This window comes from Helianthus annuus, chromosome 5, assembly GCF_002127325.2.
Source record: "Helianthus annuus cultivar XRQ/B chromosome 5, HanXRQr2.0-SUNRISE, whole genome shotgun sequence".
NCBI classification, from domain to species: domain Eukaryota; kingdom Viridiplantae; phylum Streptophyta; class Magnoliopsida; order Asterales; family Asteraceae; genus Helianthus; species Helianthus annuus.
Window position 1 is genome coordinate 120,299,817 of NC_035437.2, and position 17,583 is coordinate 120,317,399.

At 34.8% G+C, this 17,583-nt stretch overlaps 1 protein-coding gene across 1 annotated transcript; it reads right to left on the minus strand.

The window, feature by feature from the left end:
• Positions 1 to 13,444: 13,444 nt before the first annotated feature.
• On the minus strand, positions 13,445 to 17,194 carry LOC110922831 (tropinone reductase homolog At5g06060). Its single transcript, XM_022167032.2, has 5 exons — positions 17,051 to 17,194; positions 16,757 to 16,964; positions 15,835 to 16,051; positions 15,645 to 15,751; positions 13,445 to 13,787 (listed from the first exon to the last, which is right to left on the minus strand). The coding sequence occupies exons 1-5, from the start codon at positions 17,191 to 17,193 to the stop codon at positions 13,596 to 13,598; spliced, it is 867 nt and encodes a 288-aa protein (XP_022022724.2). The 5' UTR covers position 17,194; the 3' UTR covers positions 13,445 to 13,595.
• Between the last annotated feature and the right edge of the window lie 389 nt (positions 17,195 to 17,583).

The window sequence follows — 17,583 nt, forward strand, 5'->3', positions numbered from 1 at the left end:
CGTACCCATGGGATATTAGGTCTATCCCAGTAGCTCCAGTAGTTAGTTAAGGGAGATGTTTTCGGCACTTTTCAGTGCCCGAAATCAGAGATTGAAAATGGGCAAATGAGATTTGTGACAAATGGCAAATAACCGGTGATTCTGTACAAAATAGTCACTATTTTATTTACATAATCTCATGCATTTAGCGTAATTTAATTATGTAACTGTATCGTTTATTAGATAAAAGCGTTAGGACAAGAAAACAATGCTAAAACATATGTTGGTTTTCGTCGTATTTCGAAACCAATCAAACAATGTCATAAAAGTGTTGGTAGAAAGTGCTGCGCGCACTATTCACGATCACAGTATTCATGCCAGCAAAACCGTGAAAACAGAACAAAACAAGGAAAATCGACACACGGATAACATAACTGAGTCCATTTACATAAGAAAACACCAATGAGAAAACATATCTTGCAAAAATCTAGAACTTTCTGGTACAACGCCTTAAATACTAAAACGTCCGTTTCGCCAAAAATATGACAATTTTAACTCGTCCGAAACTAAAATTTGGCATTTCCGGGACTCCGGAACTATGATAATTGATGACATATACACTAAAACACTTTCGGAATATCATTGAAGTGTCCAAAACATAATGAGTAAACATTGTAGCGTCACACCCTGCTAGTAGCGGAAGCGTATTGTGTGTGACATAAGAAAGGTAATCATTGCATCCAAATGAGTAAACATAATAAACCACAACGATGCCATAGATATATATTGTTTTCAAACAAAGTTTACAAGTTTCCAACATAGTTTTCTAGTTTCCACAACGTTCACAAACGTTAACCATAACATAGTTATTTTACACAACACAAAAGATAGTTTTTGACATAAAACATAGTGAGGTTTTGTCCCCTATATACCCATACGAAGTTGGGATATAAAATAAAAACCCTCTAAAAGCGGCTATCATCGTCATTGACTTTCCCGTTTCCCGTAGTGTATCACCGGCTCAAGACAAATTAAGCTTAACTAGTTCGCCATGTTGTCCGTTTGGTTGTTTTGGCATCGGAAATATCGCTTACTAGTTCACCGGATCGATATCGAACTAGTTTACTACATAGCGATGTAATATCGAAAGCTTATGGTTTTGGACATTACAATGATATTCCCAAAGTGTTTTAGTGTATATGTCCTCAATTCTCATAGTTCCGGAGTCCCGAAAATGCCAAATTTTAGTTTTGGACGAGTTAAAATTGTCATATTTTTGGCGAAACGGACGTTTTAGTATTTAGGGCGTTGTACCGGAAAGTTCTAGATTTTTGCAAGATATGTTTTCTCATTGGTGTTTTCTTATGTAAATGGACTCAGTTAAGTTATCCGTGTGTCGATTTTCCTTGTTTCGTTCTGTTTTCACGGTTTTGCTGGCATGAATAGTGTAACCGTGAATAGTGCGCGCAACACTTTCTACCAACACTTTTAGGACATTGTTTGATTGGTTTCGAAATACGACGAAAACCAACATATGTTTTAGCATTGTTTTCTTGTCCTAACACTTTTATCTAATAAACGATACAGTTACGTAATTAAATTATGCTAAATGCATGAGATTATGTAAACAAAATAGTGATTATTTTGTACGGAATCACCGGTTATTTGCCATTTGTCACATTCTCCCCCTGTTAAAAAGAATTTCGTCCCGAAATTCACGTTGAGTTATCCTTTGCAGGAAACTTCTCAAACAGGTGGGGATACTTTGTCTTGATTTGATTTTCACGTTCCCATGTATACTCGGGTCCGTGACGTAGTTTCAACGGATCTTTACTAGTTTAATACGACTTCTCCTTGTCTTATGGACTTTCCAGTCCATAACCTCAACAGGTTCTTTGGTAAACTGGAGTTTGTCGTCTTCGTGAATTCCATCCGCTGGGATGATAACTGTTTCGTTGGTTGGACTTTTCTTGAGGTCCAACACATGAAATATGTCATGTACGTTATTGAGTTCTTCTAGCAACTTTAGCTTGTAAGCAACAATACCCACCTTTGCCAGAATTTCAGAAGGCCCAATGTATCTCGGGTTTAGTTTTTTCACGTTTCCCGAATCTAGCTACGCCTTTCCAAGGTGAGATTTTCAGTAAGACTTTGTCTCCGACCTCGAAGGATAATGGTTTACGTCTTCTGTCCGCGTAGCTCTTTCGTTTGTCACGAGCCACCTTGATACGGTCTCGTATCTTTGATATCTTATCATGTAACACCCTAGTTACTAAATTACGGTTTTACATGTAAATACCACAATTTAGATGTGTAATTAAGACTACACATAGTATAAAAATACGGGCTTATTAAAACTTTTACAAATCATAAGTTATTCAACATAACGTAATTGAGTTCGTCGTTTAAAATTTACGGCGAGGCAATGTGCGGAAGCATGTGTCTTTATCGTGTTCGGTTCTTTGCTGAGCTTGATCGTCTTTCGGCATCCAAAATGTACCTACATTTCATAAACATGAAATGCTTTAGTCATACGGGGATTATAATGTGTCTACACAAATCTGGTAATGAAAATGGAAGGAAAAAGAATCCCAACGTTAAACTCTTGATCTTAAAACAAAGATTTCCAACTGGTCTCCACCGTAACTTACGATGGGCACCGTAAGTTACGGTGGCCCCTGTATTACAATTCTCCTACTGTACTTCAGTAGGCAACCACCGTAACTAAATCAGTTCCACCGTAACTTACGGTGGACACCGTAAGTTACGGTGGTCCCTGCATTCAGCCTTTCTTTTTTACCGCCTATTGATACGAAAACTTTCGTATCTTTCAATCCGCTTGTCCGTTTGACCTACCGTTTCTTCCTACATGATTGTAATTTGGTCCTCTATGGAGTTTAAATCCAACATTCGGTTTAACAAAATTTTAGACTTTTAAGTCTTCGGCTTATTACCCTTTTTACCAAATTTTGACCCGTTCGATCCTTATCAAACAAACAAGTTTGTTTGAACCTTATCTCTCATAAACCTATTAAATTCAATGATGTTTAACATAATAGGCTCCAATTACAGGTTTATATACCTTCTTAAACCCATTTTCACTCATATGCTTATTTTGACCCGTTAAGGGTATTTAAGCATATTTTAAGCACCAATCTCTTTCATTCATTTCTAAATGCATATGTCCACATTTCTTATCAAATGACCTCCCACCACAAATATAGTTGTGGTGGATTCAATGTGGTGATTTATGTATTCCAAATTTTACCCTTCAAATCATTATTCTACGGCAAAGACTCTTTATAGAGTCATTTGACCAATATTTTACATCTTTCACTTTTCATACTCATTCAAAGTATTTATTTCATCCTATCACTTATTTCCAAACAACCTTTATGGTTTGTTTGCTCAATTTCGCTTACAAGGGCGTTTTAGTAAATTTTAGTCCTTCTTTTACGACGAAGGACTTTTAGTACTTGTTTGACCCAAAAGTCCGACTTCTAACTATAGTTTTGTTTAGGAACCATTATGTTTCTAAAATGTCATAATCATGACTAAATTTATTTGGTTTACCTAAAAGATAACCAAATATCTATACTTTAACCTTGTCTAACTCTTATAGAACCCCCAATTCTACGTGATGAGTTGTATCACCATACATACCTGGATCGGATCAATATATTAACCCGTTTCAGTACATTTCCTTAGTGGCTGTAAATTGATAGCGATGTAAGCATCCATGTGCTATTTATTTCCTAAAATCAAACAACTTGACAACCCGTTAGTCGATATTGTCAAAGGGTGATAATTTCACCTTTTGACTTGTTTGGTCTATATGACCAATTACCATCGTCAAATTGTCAAGTTACCATTTTACCCTTAATGGTTATTATGATTTAACTTATATGATAACCATTAAAAGTACATGTTTCGTTCGTCATAACATGATCGAATTTCAGATTTAACTCATTTTTAGCCATCATTAAGTTTTCTTATCATATTTGATTATCTTGTTCCGTACGACCACACGTCGGAACACCATATCTCAATTAGGTATTTGTCTTTTTCGTAACTAATACGATGAAAGAATATTCTAAATTATATGATAGTGTAAGATATACTTACCTTGCATCCATGCCACGCTTTTCTTTCCGTACTCGCTCCGTTTGACCCGCTTCATCCACAAGCTTCCACCTAGCTTGTTAGGAGTCAAACTATCATCATAATTCGTAAGACGGTTAGTTTAGTCATTATTAGCTATGACTATTCCATCTTATAAATTTTATGTCGAATCTACCATTCGACTTCATCATTGATTAGTTTAACTTTCTAAAAGTTAACTACCGTTATTCATATGACAAGTACCATTTACATTAAATCAACATCACGATTAGAATTTATATTACCCCATATCATACGGGATAAATCGAGTTTGGTAATCAAGCATTTCATTTACAGTTTCAGCATTTTAGTTTTCATTTAGGCATTTTAACAAACACCTAGTGTGCATAATTTTACATATTTACTAACTAGTTCATTACTAGTTATTTTTACCAAAGTTAACATCAATTTGGTAATTTCGCATCAATTTTAACATCAACAAACCTGAAATTGCTCTATAGAATTCAAATTACACTAGTACAACTATCATAATCCTAGTGTCTTCATACTTCTACATCACCCACTTAACACCTTCAATGGTGATTATGGAATTCTCAAGTATTGAGCATAATTTCAACGATCTAATGACTAGGGTTTATTCCTAGACACTATTTCATTCTAATTTCATCCAAACAACATTCATGCATGATTATCAAATTTCACAAGTATCATCAAAATATGAATTTCGACATACCTCTTGATTCACATGAGTAGGTGATCGTTATTATGTGTTCAGATCCGAATTCGGGCTTCAATTAGCCTTTCAATTTCTTGATTTGTGCTTGTTAGGGTTTTGAGCTCAAGATGTTCTTGGCTCCTGTGGATATCTCGACCAGAACACACACTTTAAGTGTGTGTTTTGGTGTTTTACTTTTGTTTTAATAAAATAAGTTTCCCCACTTGACAATATTAGTCCCTCATGTTTCCTTTTGATCAAATGAAGCTGTAACTCACCATTAGTCACTTAATCACATGATACTAACTAGGTTAATTATTCCTTGTTACTTTAGCGGGTTCGGGAAGTTATAACCCGTTATGTTTTTAAGTCCCGTTAACTCGGGCCTTTCATAACTTTATTTACTCAAGCATTTATTTTCCTTTTTAATTAATATTAGGATTATTTGCTTAAGTCCTAATACTCGCCAGGTTAATTTTACCATTAACGGTATTTCATCCGTCTTTTAGTACTAACGTGGTTTGACTACCAAACCCGTTTTCGGGGTGTTACACATCAGTAGTCTCTTGGACTAGTTCGGGGCCAATGAGTTGTTTGTCTCCGACTTCCACCCAACACAGCGGTCATCGGCACTTTTGTCCGAATAGTGCTTCGAATGGGGGCAACTTTAATGCTTGTGTGATAACTGTTGTTATATGAGATCTCTACCAAAGGTAAATGAGTATCCCAATTTACACCTACATCCCTCACACAGGCATGAAGCATGTCCTCCAAATTTTGGATGGTTCGCTCGCTTTGGTCATCGGGTTGTGGACGAAATGCGGTACCTAGATCTACACGATGCTTGAAATGATTGCCAAATCCTTGACACGAAGCAACCATTTCGGTCAGAGATTACTGAAACATGCACCCCATGACGTGCCACAATCTCTTTAAGGTAAGGTTCAGCTAACTTCTTGGTACTGTCTTTCTCGCGAATCGGTAAGAAGTGAGCTGACTTGGTTAATTGATCAACGATAACCCAAATCATGTCATGACCTCGAGAGGTCCGTGGTAGTTTTGTGATGAAATCCATTGATATATCTTCACATTTCCAAACAAGAATCTCGAGTTGCTGTAATAAGCTGGACGGATTTTGATATTCGGCCCTTACCTTTTCACAAGTTAGGCATTTCCCAATATAGGTCGCAATGTCTCCCTTGAGATTAGGCCACTAATAGTGTTCTTTTAAGCCTTGATACATCTTATCGGATCCCGGATGTGTTGAATATTTCGACTTGTGTGCTTCGTCCAGCACCGAGTCTCGTAGACCGCCAAAATATAGGATCCAGATCCTTCCCATGAAATATAAAGTGTCATCTTTGTTCATTTCCATTTGTTTTTCCAATCCCCGTAAGGATTCCGCTTGAATGTTCTCCAGATTTAGAGTTTCTTGTTGTGCATCATGCACTCGAACCGTAAAGTTCGTCTGAGTTGTTATTTCTAAAGCTCGTGTAGATCTAGGTACAGCATTTCGTCCGCAACCCGATGACCAAAGCGAGTGAACCATCCAAAATTTGGAGGACATGCTTCATGCCTGTGTGAGGGATGTAGGAGGAAATTGGGATACTCATTTACCTTTGGTAGAGATCTCATATAACAACAGTTATCACACAAGCATTAAAGCCGCCCCCATTCGAAGCACTATTTGGACGAAAGTGCCGATCACCGTTGTGTTGGGCGGAAGTCGGAGACAAACAACTCATTGGCCCCGAACTAGTCCAAGAGACTACTGATAAGATATCAAAGATACGAGACCGTATCAAGGTGGCTCGTGACAAACGAAAGAGCTACGCGGACAGAAGAAGTAAACCATTATCCTTCGATGTCGGAGACAAAGTCTTACTGAAAATCTCGCCTTGGAAAGGCGTAGCTAGATTCGGGAAACGTGAAAAACTAAACCCGAGATACATTAGGCCTTCTGAAATTCTGGCAAAGGTGGGTATTGTTGCTTACAAGCTAAAGTTGCTAGAAGAACTCAATAACGTACATGAGATATTTCATGTGTCGGACCTCAAGAAAAGTCCAACCAACGAAACAGTTATCATCCCAGCGGATGGAATTCACGAAGACGACAATCCAGTATACCAAAGAACCTGTTGAGGTTATGGACTGGAAAGTCCATAAGACAAGGAGAATTCGTATTAAACTAGTAAAGATCCGTTGAAACTACGTCACGGACCCGAGTATACATGGGAACGTGAAAATCAAATCAAGACAAAGTAGCCCCACCTGTTTGAGAAGTTTCCTGCAAAGGATAACTCAACGTGACTTTCGGGACGAAATTCGTTTTAATAGGGGGAGAATGTGACAAATGGCAAATAACCGGTGATTCCGTACAAAATAATCACTATTTTATTTACATAATCTCATGCATTTAGTGTAGTTTAATTACGTAACTGTATCGTTTATTAGATAAAAGTGTTAGGACAAGAAAACAATGCTAAAACATATGTTGGTTTTCGTCGTATTTCGAAACCAATCAAACAATGTCCTAAAAGTGTTGGTAGAAAGTGCTACGCGCATTATTCACGGTTACACTATTCATGCTAGCAAAACCGTGAAAACAGAACGAAACAAGGAAAATCGACACATGGATAACATAACTGAGTCCATTTACATAAGAAAACACCAATGAGAAAACATATCTTGCAAAAATCTAGAACTTTCCGGTACAACGCCCTAAATACTAAAACGTCTGTTTCGCCAAAAATATGACAATTTTAACTCGTCCGAAACTAAAATTTGGCATTTCTGGGACTCTGGAACTATGATAATTGATGACATATACACTAAAACACTTTTGGAATATCATTGTAGTGTCCAAAACCATAAGCTTTCGATATTACATCGCTATGTAGTAAACTAGTTCGATATCGATCCGGTGAACTAGTAAGCGATATTTCCGACGCCAAAACAACCAAACGGACAACATGGCGAACTAGTTAAGCTTAATTTGGAAATCGAAATCACTTCATACATCATTTGGTTGCGGGATAACAACTTGCGGCAAACCTACGTCGGTACGAAATAAAAGTGTCATTAACTAGCCGACGCCTAAACCGAAAGCATTTAAGGTATCAAAATACAACTTACACTAGTCTAGCGAACTAGTTAACCATATTTTGGCGTCTTAAGCACCCTAAATAAACACCATAGCATCGATGGTAAATTAAAACCATAGCTCCCGATACTATATTTCATCTTTCGTATATCACCCGATATCGAACTGATGGGCGAACTAGTGGTATTTTTACCATCCGAAACCAATACCAACTAGTCTAGTGAACTAGTTAATACCAATTACCATCCTAAACATGATTACATCCTTAATCATGCAAGACACCCCTCCTAATTTCCATACTTAAATTTAATTATATAAATATCTACATATATAAGCACATGTAAAAAAAAATATTTTTTTTACTTATCCCTCCCCATTAGCAAACGTTCACAAGTGGGTCACCACCCCACTTGTTTCAAGATATTGTATGGTGAAAGATATGAGGTGAAAGGGTATGGTCTTGCATGATGTGTTTTGATTAAGTGGGATTTACAAATCATAAAATAACTATCCTCACATTATTACTTCATAATTCACCAACAATTCAAAACACCACAACTCCTCACTACTCTTTCTCTACTCACGGTTCACACACCCCTCCTTTATTCTCACTTTTCTTTAACCTAAAATCACTAAATTCAAGTGTCTATGGCCCTTATATGATGATCTAAAAGTGTTGCAACCATGGAAGCATTGTAGGAGCTTATTTCTCATTATTTGGAGCTTAAATCCCTTCTTAATATTCTTATTTGGCTTGTGCAAATTTGTAAGCTCTCAAACCATCATGTTTATGCTTCTTATTACTAGTATTTACTAGATGTACAAGTTGATCATCTTAAAAATCAAGAAAAACATAACCAAAAACCCTAATCCTAAACTTAATAATCTACTAATCATGATTGTTTATATGATTATTTTGTAGATTAGTGTAGTTAGTTGATGTAATCTTGATGATTATGTTGATTTTGTAGAGATTAGTGGTTTAAAGTTTACATTAACGATGATCTTGTGATTATGTAATATTTTAGATTAGTGTTAATTTAGTCATGTTAAACTTTAAAGTTTGATTTAAACATATGAATGTTTAAATCACACAAGATCATCAACTTCAAAGATTATGAGCATTTGTATGTAAACTTGATTAAGTGATTCTTGAAAGATTAAACCAAGAATAATCATGTGACAAGGCTTTTAAAAACACTAATGAACTTTATTTTTAACATAAAACAAGTTTATGGTATTTTATTTTAGAAAGTGTAGTATAAAAAGTCTAGAGAATATTTACAAAAATATGGGAATTTTTAAGAGTGGAAAAACTAATAGAATCAAGTTTACATAAAAGATGAACTTGAAAAATTGTTATTTTTAAAGTCATGGAAAATATATACAAATAATATGCTCATGAGAATTTAACGGTGAAAGTATGTGATTTTTGGTTGTAAAATGATTTTTGGAGAAACTTGATGAATTAATGGTGATTTGGAAATTGATTTGGTGATTTAAACACGTTTTGAAAACGTGGGAAACGTCGTAGTTTAGGGGAAACTATGGCAAATTTTTCTAAAAATCTAATCGCGATTAAAAATGGGGTTAAAGGGTGATTAACAAAGTTAAACGCGATTAGTGTTCTTAAACGTCATTATGGAAGATTTGATGAAAATGGTTAAGTCTCAAATATTCAAGAGTTCTTATGAACTTGAAAATATATTTTTACAAAAATAAATGGGTAAAAATAGTAACCATGTAAAAGTATAATTTTTGGCAAAAAAAATATATATATTTTGAAAACTCATCAAGTATATGCATTATGTGCTATGTGTATGTACATAGATACCTTAAGGGTGATTAAAATAATACACTCATAATTACAAGAAATACTTGTATGTAATAAGTATAAAAAGACACCAAAAATTACATATACATGTTTCCTACATGTTCCAATGAAATGCTATTAAACGGACGAATAAACGAAATGGTCGAAACAGTAATACATAACACTCGACGACGACAATTGGGTGTATCGACATCGCGAGGAAAATTATTGCGATGTCAAGTCTAAAAATAACACATTTTTAGACACTTAACGAACACTAATCTATGAGGCCGATAACAAGAATCCGGAAAGTCAAAAACTATAAAAATTACCAAGTATTTCCATATGAAAAATGAACATTTTAAAAGTTTACATACTTGGTAAATTTTTTAGTAAAATGCAAGATTATTTCTAATGGGCTCACAAAAATTAGATTTGGGCCAAGGCCCAATGACAAAACATTTTGGGCAGGCCCAAATTACTAAAATACATGGGCCAAGGCCCAATGACAAGAAACATGGGCTCGGCCCAATGACATAAAAGACATGGGCTCGGCCCAATAACATTAAAACATGGGTTAGGCCAAATAACATGAAAGACATGGGCTCGGCCCAATAACATTAAAACATGGGTTAGGCCCGATAACATAGATGACATGGGCTCGGCCCAATGACATGAGCAAAGGCTCAATGACATGCGTGCGCGGCACGAGGACATGTGAAGGGCGAAGCCCGTTCACACATAATTTAATACACATAGAATACATGTATACACTTATGAATTCAATATATATAACAATCGAGAGAATAAACTACCAACGCTCTAAAAATACAAAGTTTTTCCAAAGATGACAAATGAAAACACAATAAGAATTCAAGATGAACAACTTGTACGAGGTCCGATAAGACATAGTGTCTAATAAAGTTAGTACACATGTAGGTTAATCACACGTATGAACGCTCACTACGGTATTACATACAGGAACGCAAACTTGTGAGTTCATGTCCCTCCTTTTAATGATTTCAATGCTTTGTTTTAAAACAGTGGAGGGGAAATACATGATTAAAACTATGGGTATGTTAGCTATGGGTTTAGATGATTACATGATCAATGTACATAAGTAGGATGATGACATAGTAACCATTAATCACTTAGTGACCAAGGTGCAAAAGGTGTAGATCTATTGAGTTTGAGACACGCTCCACTCCTGGTTGGTATACCCTGGAGTGCTTTTGTGATCCCAAAAATGTCAAAGTTGTCTCGGGTTGGTTACGTACTTATGGTACATAATGTCAGGGGGCTCGCTACCCACTGATTGATCCTTAAACTCCATAAATGCTATTAACATACCAGGATTTCATTACAAGAATACAAAGATTTCATATGAAAACAATAACTACATGAACTCGCTCAACTTTTGTTGACTTTTTAAAACTACATGTATTTCAGGAAACAAGTCTTGAGCCGGTGATACACTACGGGAAACGGGAAAGTCAATGACAACGATAGCCACTTTTGGAGGGTTTGTCTTTTATATCCCAACTTCTTATGGGTATATAGGGGACAAAACCTCACTTTGTTTTATGTCAAAAACTATCTTTTGTGTTGTGTAAAATAACTATGTTATGGTTAACGTTTGTGAACGTTGTGGAAACTAGAAAACTATGTTGGAAACTTATAAACTTTGTTTGAAAACAATATACTTATGGCATCGTTTTGGTTTATTATGTTTACTCATTTGGATGCAATGATTACCTTTTTTACGTCACACACAATACGCTTCCGCTACTAGCAGGGTGTGACAAGATTGATACCTTATGCTTCAGTAGTGGGGAGTTTGATGCACGCTCAAGTCTGTACTCGTCTTGATATTGCATATATTGCAAGAATGCTAAGCCAATATGAATCTAATCCCAGCCTAGATCATTGGAAAACAATAAAGAAAGTGTTGTGATATCTACAAGGAACGAAAGACTATAAATTGACATACATAAGAGCTAATAACTTGGAAGTAGTGGGCTATTTTGATTCTAAGTTTGCTAAATGCAAAGATGAGAAGAAATCAACTTCAGGGTACATCTTTATGCTTGCAGGCGGACCAGTTTTATGGAGGATTAATAAGCAACAATTAACAACAACCTCAACAATGATGGCAGAATATGTTACAGTGTACAATGCAACATGCCATGGGATGTTGTTAAGAAATCTCATCCCTAGACTCAAAGTTGTTAACTCCATATCACGACCATTGAAGATTTACCGTGACTGCTTAGTTTTTGTTAGTTTCTCAAACAATAATAGTTTGAGCGGAGCTCGTTTATACCTCGATACAAAGTTTTTATTTATTCGGGAACGAGTAGAGGAAACTAATCTTTGTATCGAGCTAATAAGCACTAAAGTATGCTAGCGGATCCGATAACTATAGGTCTACCACCCAGAACTTTCTAAGAATTTGTAATGAGGATGGGTTTTAGTAAAGAACTTGTATCATATCATATTGTGTGTATGAATGATTATTAAAATTTCCTCGAATGTTTTATTTTGTCTACGTTGATGTTTGTGCGTACCTTATAATTTATAAACAAAACTTATGTAAAGGATTTTTTGGTTTTATGATTAAGTGTTTTATATTGAGACTTTAGTATGACTGTTGGAGGTCTTGAATTGACTTTGATTCGAATGACCGCAACTCTCCGCTATAGTTTCAACATGAAAGTAGATGAGTGTTCTAAACTTTGCCAAAAATGCTTAATACTCAACATAAATGATCACTCGGTAAGTGGGAGAATGTTAGAAATAACTCGTAATGTGGCCTACGTATCATTTAAGTTAATAATATGACATAACAGGTCCCTAACAATTACTTGATGGAAGTAATTGTGAATATTAATTATAAGTTAAGGGGCCATTATGATTTTCCTTTAAATGCCTTTAATATAGAGAATGTGAGGAGTTTTGAGGACCTAATAAATTGTATGGTCATGTAGTTCATTCATATACACAACTCTAAAACTCCTAAAACACAAATCAACAATTCTCTAAGTCTCCATCACTCAAAGGCATCATAATAGAAATCATGACATCATCATCATCTACGAAGATAACCATTCCCATAAGTAAGTGCCTTTAATTTTATGTTCATAAACATGATTAGGGTTTTTTTTTTATGTTTTGATCCATGTTTTAATGTTTTAATGATATAATCAACATAAACCACTAATTCGATTTGTTTTGTTTACTTATTATTTGAGGATGGATCATGGAAGTACATACGAATGTTGATTAAGTGATTGATATCATGGATAATGTATTATGGAATCATGGGGATCGCATAAAGAATTCGAAGATTGTATTTTTGTAGATCTTTTTAACATGTTAATTTTGAATCAAGGAGTAAAACGTACTATTAGATATTGATGTTTAGGATTTAACTAAGAATACGAATATTTAAAAAAAATTATTTATGTTAGTTTGTGTTCGTTTAGAATATTAATGAACTAATTAACTTGAATATGTCCATTTTATTAACAAATAAACATAAAAAAAAAGATATCTTCATTTGTGTGTTCTTGTTTGAGTATTTGTTTACATAAAGATAAACGAATGTACATCAACATAGCCCCGTTTAAGTTTGTTCACATGTGTAGTTTTGTTGCTATTAAACCTAGATTTCATCAAGGCATGCATTTATACTTAGATGCTAATGCTTACATTTCAATCAAACCTTATAAATCATTAGCAATTTCACCAACAGTAATATCATAAAACATTTTTATCATAGTGATACTTAGGTCGCATACTTATATGTTCAAAATATAACAAAGGTGATGACTACACAAACTCATACAAAAGTAACTCTAGCTTCAAGGTTGTTTGAAACCACCAGCTGTGTATCCGGCATCCACAACAATAACCTGTCCAGAAATAAAGGATGCTCCTGGGAGGCAAAGAAATGCAACCAATGGCGATATTTCATCAGGTTCTGCTATTGGTCGAAGTGGAGTGCGGGCCATCAACGCGCCATACGCTTCAATAATTTTGTCATCAACCTTCTCCTGTTTTGTAATAGGATATATTAAACAAGCTGACCAAACAAATGTCCTTGGTAACATTAGTTAGGGAATGTTTAAACTTTAGAATGAATCTCAGCCGAATGGAGAATGTTCATCGGTTTGTTATGACTCATGTATAAGGATATATACGAGTCGTGTTCGCGGGTTCGCATTTCGAACTGGACATTAACCCTAGCATGACACGTATCTGAAAATTGTGTCAGACCCTTGAACCCGAACATGATACAAATTTCTGTTGGTTGATACCACATGTAATTTTTTTCTTTTGTTTTTTTTATTTGCATATTCAGGGCCGTCCCTGAAAATCCCTAAGAATTTTTAGGCCCTGTGCGAGTTGAAATATGGGCCCCTACATATAAACTTATTTGTATAAAATCAGTAATAAGACGATAGTTGTAATAACTATAAACAAAAAAAATGTAGCAAAATGATCTATGTTAAATAGTTAAACGAATCACGATGTTCTCCATTTGTATTCAACTAATGAATAAGTTACCATGGTCCAACGACAATTTGCATATCTTGAAGTCCACGATTAGCAACCAAAATTTTAATATGCACATCATATGTTTCAATCAAAATATATGATTCGACTATTATCTAAAAAAATGGTATAAGATGAGCACAAATAGTTTTAGAATGGTTTATCAGTTGTCACAATTATCCATGTTCTAATTAAAACAATAAATACAAGTTTTATGTTACAAATTAGCTAATACACCTAAAATTAGTTTCAACACCCTCTAGACAAGCAAAAATTAACCAACACTTAAATATTTCCAGCAAAAAGAAGTATAATACGTATAAAGATATTCAAATTAGCTTGATAACACAACTTTCACAAATAAAATAAATAGAGCTTATAAACTATATATTGAGTTCTACTTGGTTTATAATATAAATGGTTAGATGAGAAATGAACTACTAAAAAAACTTACAATTCAAACAAGAAAACATGTAAACTTTTTTTTTTTTTTTTTTTTTTTTTTTTTTTTTATGTAGATGGTTAAATGAGAAAAAAAAAAAAAAAAACTTACATTTAAACAAGAAAATATGTAAAATTTATTATGTAAATGCTTAGATGAGAAAAGACTAAAAAGAATAAGTTTTATGGGACCCAAGCTGAATCAGGCTCTTGAGGCCCAAACAAAACATGGAGCAACTGAAAGAACAATGAAAACGAAAAACACACTGCAACTGAGATTGAACTCGGAACGTCCTATCCATATAGGAGTGCGGCTTCCATTCAGCCAAAGGGGAATACATGTTCATCTATTCTACAATAACTTTATATATAAAATAAAAATATATCAATTTTGGGCCTCTCAATGGTTTGGGCCCTGTGCGATGGAACCTCCCGCACAGGCCCAAAGCCGGCCCTGTGCATATTGATACTTTAAAATTACAATCTACAACAAAAAAAAATTACATGTAAGTTTTAAAACCTAATACTAATTTCTCTTTTACCCTATTAGTTTTGGCATAAATACCCTATCCATTAAAGTTATGCCGTAAAAATCTATACTAATTTCAAAATTTTTGAGCCTATACGGGGTTAAACAGGTCATCCTTCGACCCTGCCAAGTCACGATGAAGCATTTAGCTGAAACTAACCCAGACATTTTTAGAGTCTAGACTAAACCCAAACCCATGAATTTCATATTAGATTTGTGTCGTGTGTGTCATGTAAAAAAACTCACACGCATAACAACACTCGTGTATATAATGTAATTTTTGACTAGTTAGTAATAAATATAATCACCCTTTGGCAAATCTTAGCCAATATTTTTTTTCCTTTATATATCTAAAGAGTGTCATGAAGAGTTTTATGGGTCTTACGAGACTCTGAATAGTAGTTTTGACACCCCATGGGGCAACGGTATTGGTGCGAATATTGTCTTTGGCCCACTCACAAGCCAAGTTCTTGGTCAACTGATTGATTGCAGCTGCATGAATCAAGGGTCAAACATATGATAAGTGATATGTACGCAATCATTCACTCATCTTTTTACAGAATAAGATAACCGACCTTTAGATGCTGCATATACAGATATAGAAGGAAGAGCCGTGACACCAGCAACCGAAGAGATAAAAACGATGCTAGCGTTGCCTGATGCTTTGAGCAACGGGTGTGCGAGTTGAGTCAAGTGGTAGGGTGATTCAACATTGGTCCTCATTATAGATGCGTAATCCTCGAGTGTATGTTGTGTTGCATCCTTGAGTAACGTCGATGCAGCATTGTTTATCTAATAATATTACACAAAAGTCAACACCTAAACACAGAGATTTTGTATATATTTACCTTAAAATTATTGTATCTGCATAGCAAACTACACATTTTTGGCACAATTTATAAGATCAAAAGTTATGTGTAGTATTCCATATGGTATGCATGTGTTGATATATATGTAGTTATTATGCTTAAATAATCACAATATATTTTTGTGTATCTAGCTTATTTTATCGATCGAGCATATATACTTGATGACATTTTTAAGCTTGTTTTTTTAATTTTATATATACTTCTAATTCTAATCAAGTCTCAAACATCCTCAACCCGGGATCCAACCTACATAAAGAAAATTTGACATACAATGGAGTTCAAGCTTACTTCAAATTCAAGTAAGGTTTTCTTGTTTCCATTTTAAGTAGGGGTGTAAATGAGCGGAGCTGAGCCTGAGTTCAACTCCACTTGTTTAATTTTTAGAAAGCTTGAGCCCACCTTGATTTCTAAAGCTCGAGCTTGACTCGCAGGTTATTTAAGCTTGACTAATTGCTAATAATATATCCTTTTCATGATACATAAAAAGAGTGCCGGGTTACTTGGCCCCCTACTTAAAGGGTGGGTAGGTCTCTACAAAAGCGGCTCAACTCATTTAAACCCCACTCCAAACCTTCAAATAACACAATCACCAATTTCTTAACATTTGAAAAGATGCATAACAACTTACAAGGATATTAAGTCTGCCACTAAAAACCGATGAGACGACCTTGATGAGCTCCTCTCTATTTTCTTTCAAAGACAAATCACAGACGGACGCGGTTACTTCATACCCTTTGCCTTTCCATTCTTCCAATCGTTCATTGATCTCCTTTTGGTTTCTGGAACAAGTATGCACGGCTGCACCGAATCCGGCTAGTTCCTCCACTATTGCATAACTACATACATGAAACAAACATATGCATTTTAAACCTTATGATGATCAAGTTAAATGTTTCAGTGGTTGGTAGAGAAATGAACTAACCCGATGCCTTTGGTGCCACCGGTGACAAGGGCGGTCATTCCCTTGAGAGACCACCGTTGTTCTCGGCTAGTCGACATGGTCATTAATTCTACCGACCTCACCATGTGTGTGTGGGGTATATATATATTCATAAACCAAAACATACTTGGGTCCATACGTCTATTATCTTCTAATCTTAATTAATTGTATAGGGTTATTTTATAACAATTATCTAACATCTAAAAAATAAAAAGTCTAAATATTATTTTTTTCTTATACCCCTTGCTTTATTATTATTACTAGGTTATAACCCCGTGTATTACACGGGGTTGAATAAATAAATTTTATATACTAAATAATAAAACAATATATCTTTTAAACCTCATTTATTGTACAGGTTAAATAAATATAATTTTATATATTAAATAATAAAAACTTATATCTATAAGAATCATATTGTACGGGTTGAATAAATGTAATTTTATACACCAAATAAAAAAGTTTTATCCTTAAAACCACGTTTATTACACGAGTTGAATAAATGTAATATTGTT

Coding starts and splice junctions, on each gene's coding strand:
- LOC110922831 (XM_022167032.2), bottom strand. CDS start 17,193: ATGTTTTGGTTTATGAATATATATATACCCCACACACACATGGTGAGG. Junction 16,965..17,050: donor GGTGGCACCAAAGGCATCGG/GTTAGTTCATTT, acceptor TCATGTATGTAG/TTATGCAATAGTGGAGGAAC. Junction 15,752..15,834: donor TGTATATGCAGCATCTAAAG/GTCGGTTATCTT, acceptor TGATTCATGCAG/CTGCAATCAATCAGTTGACC.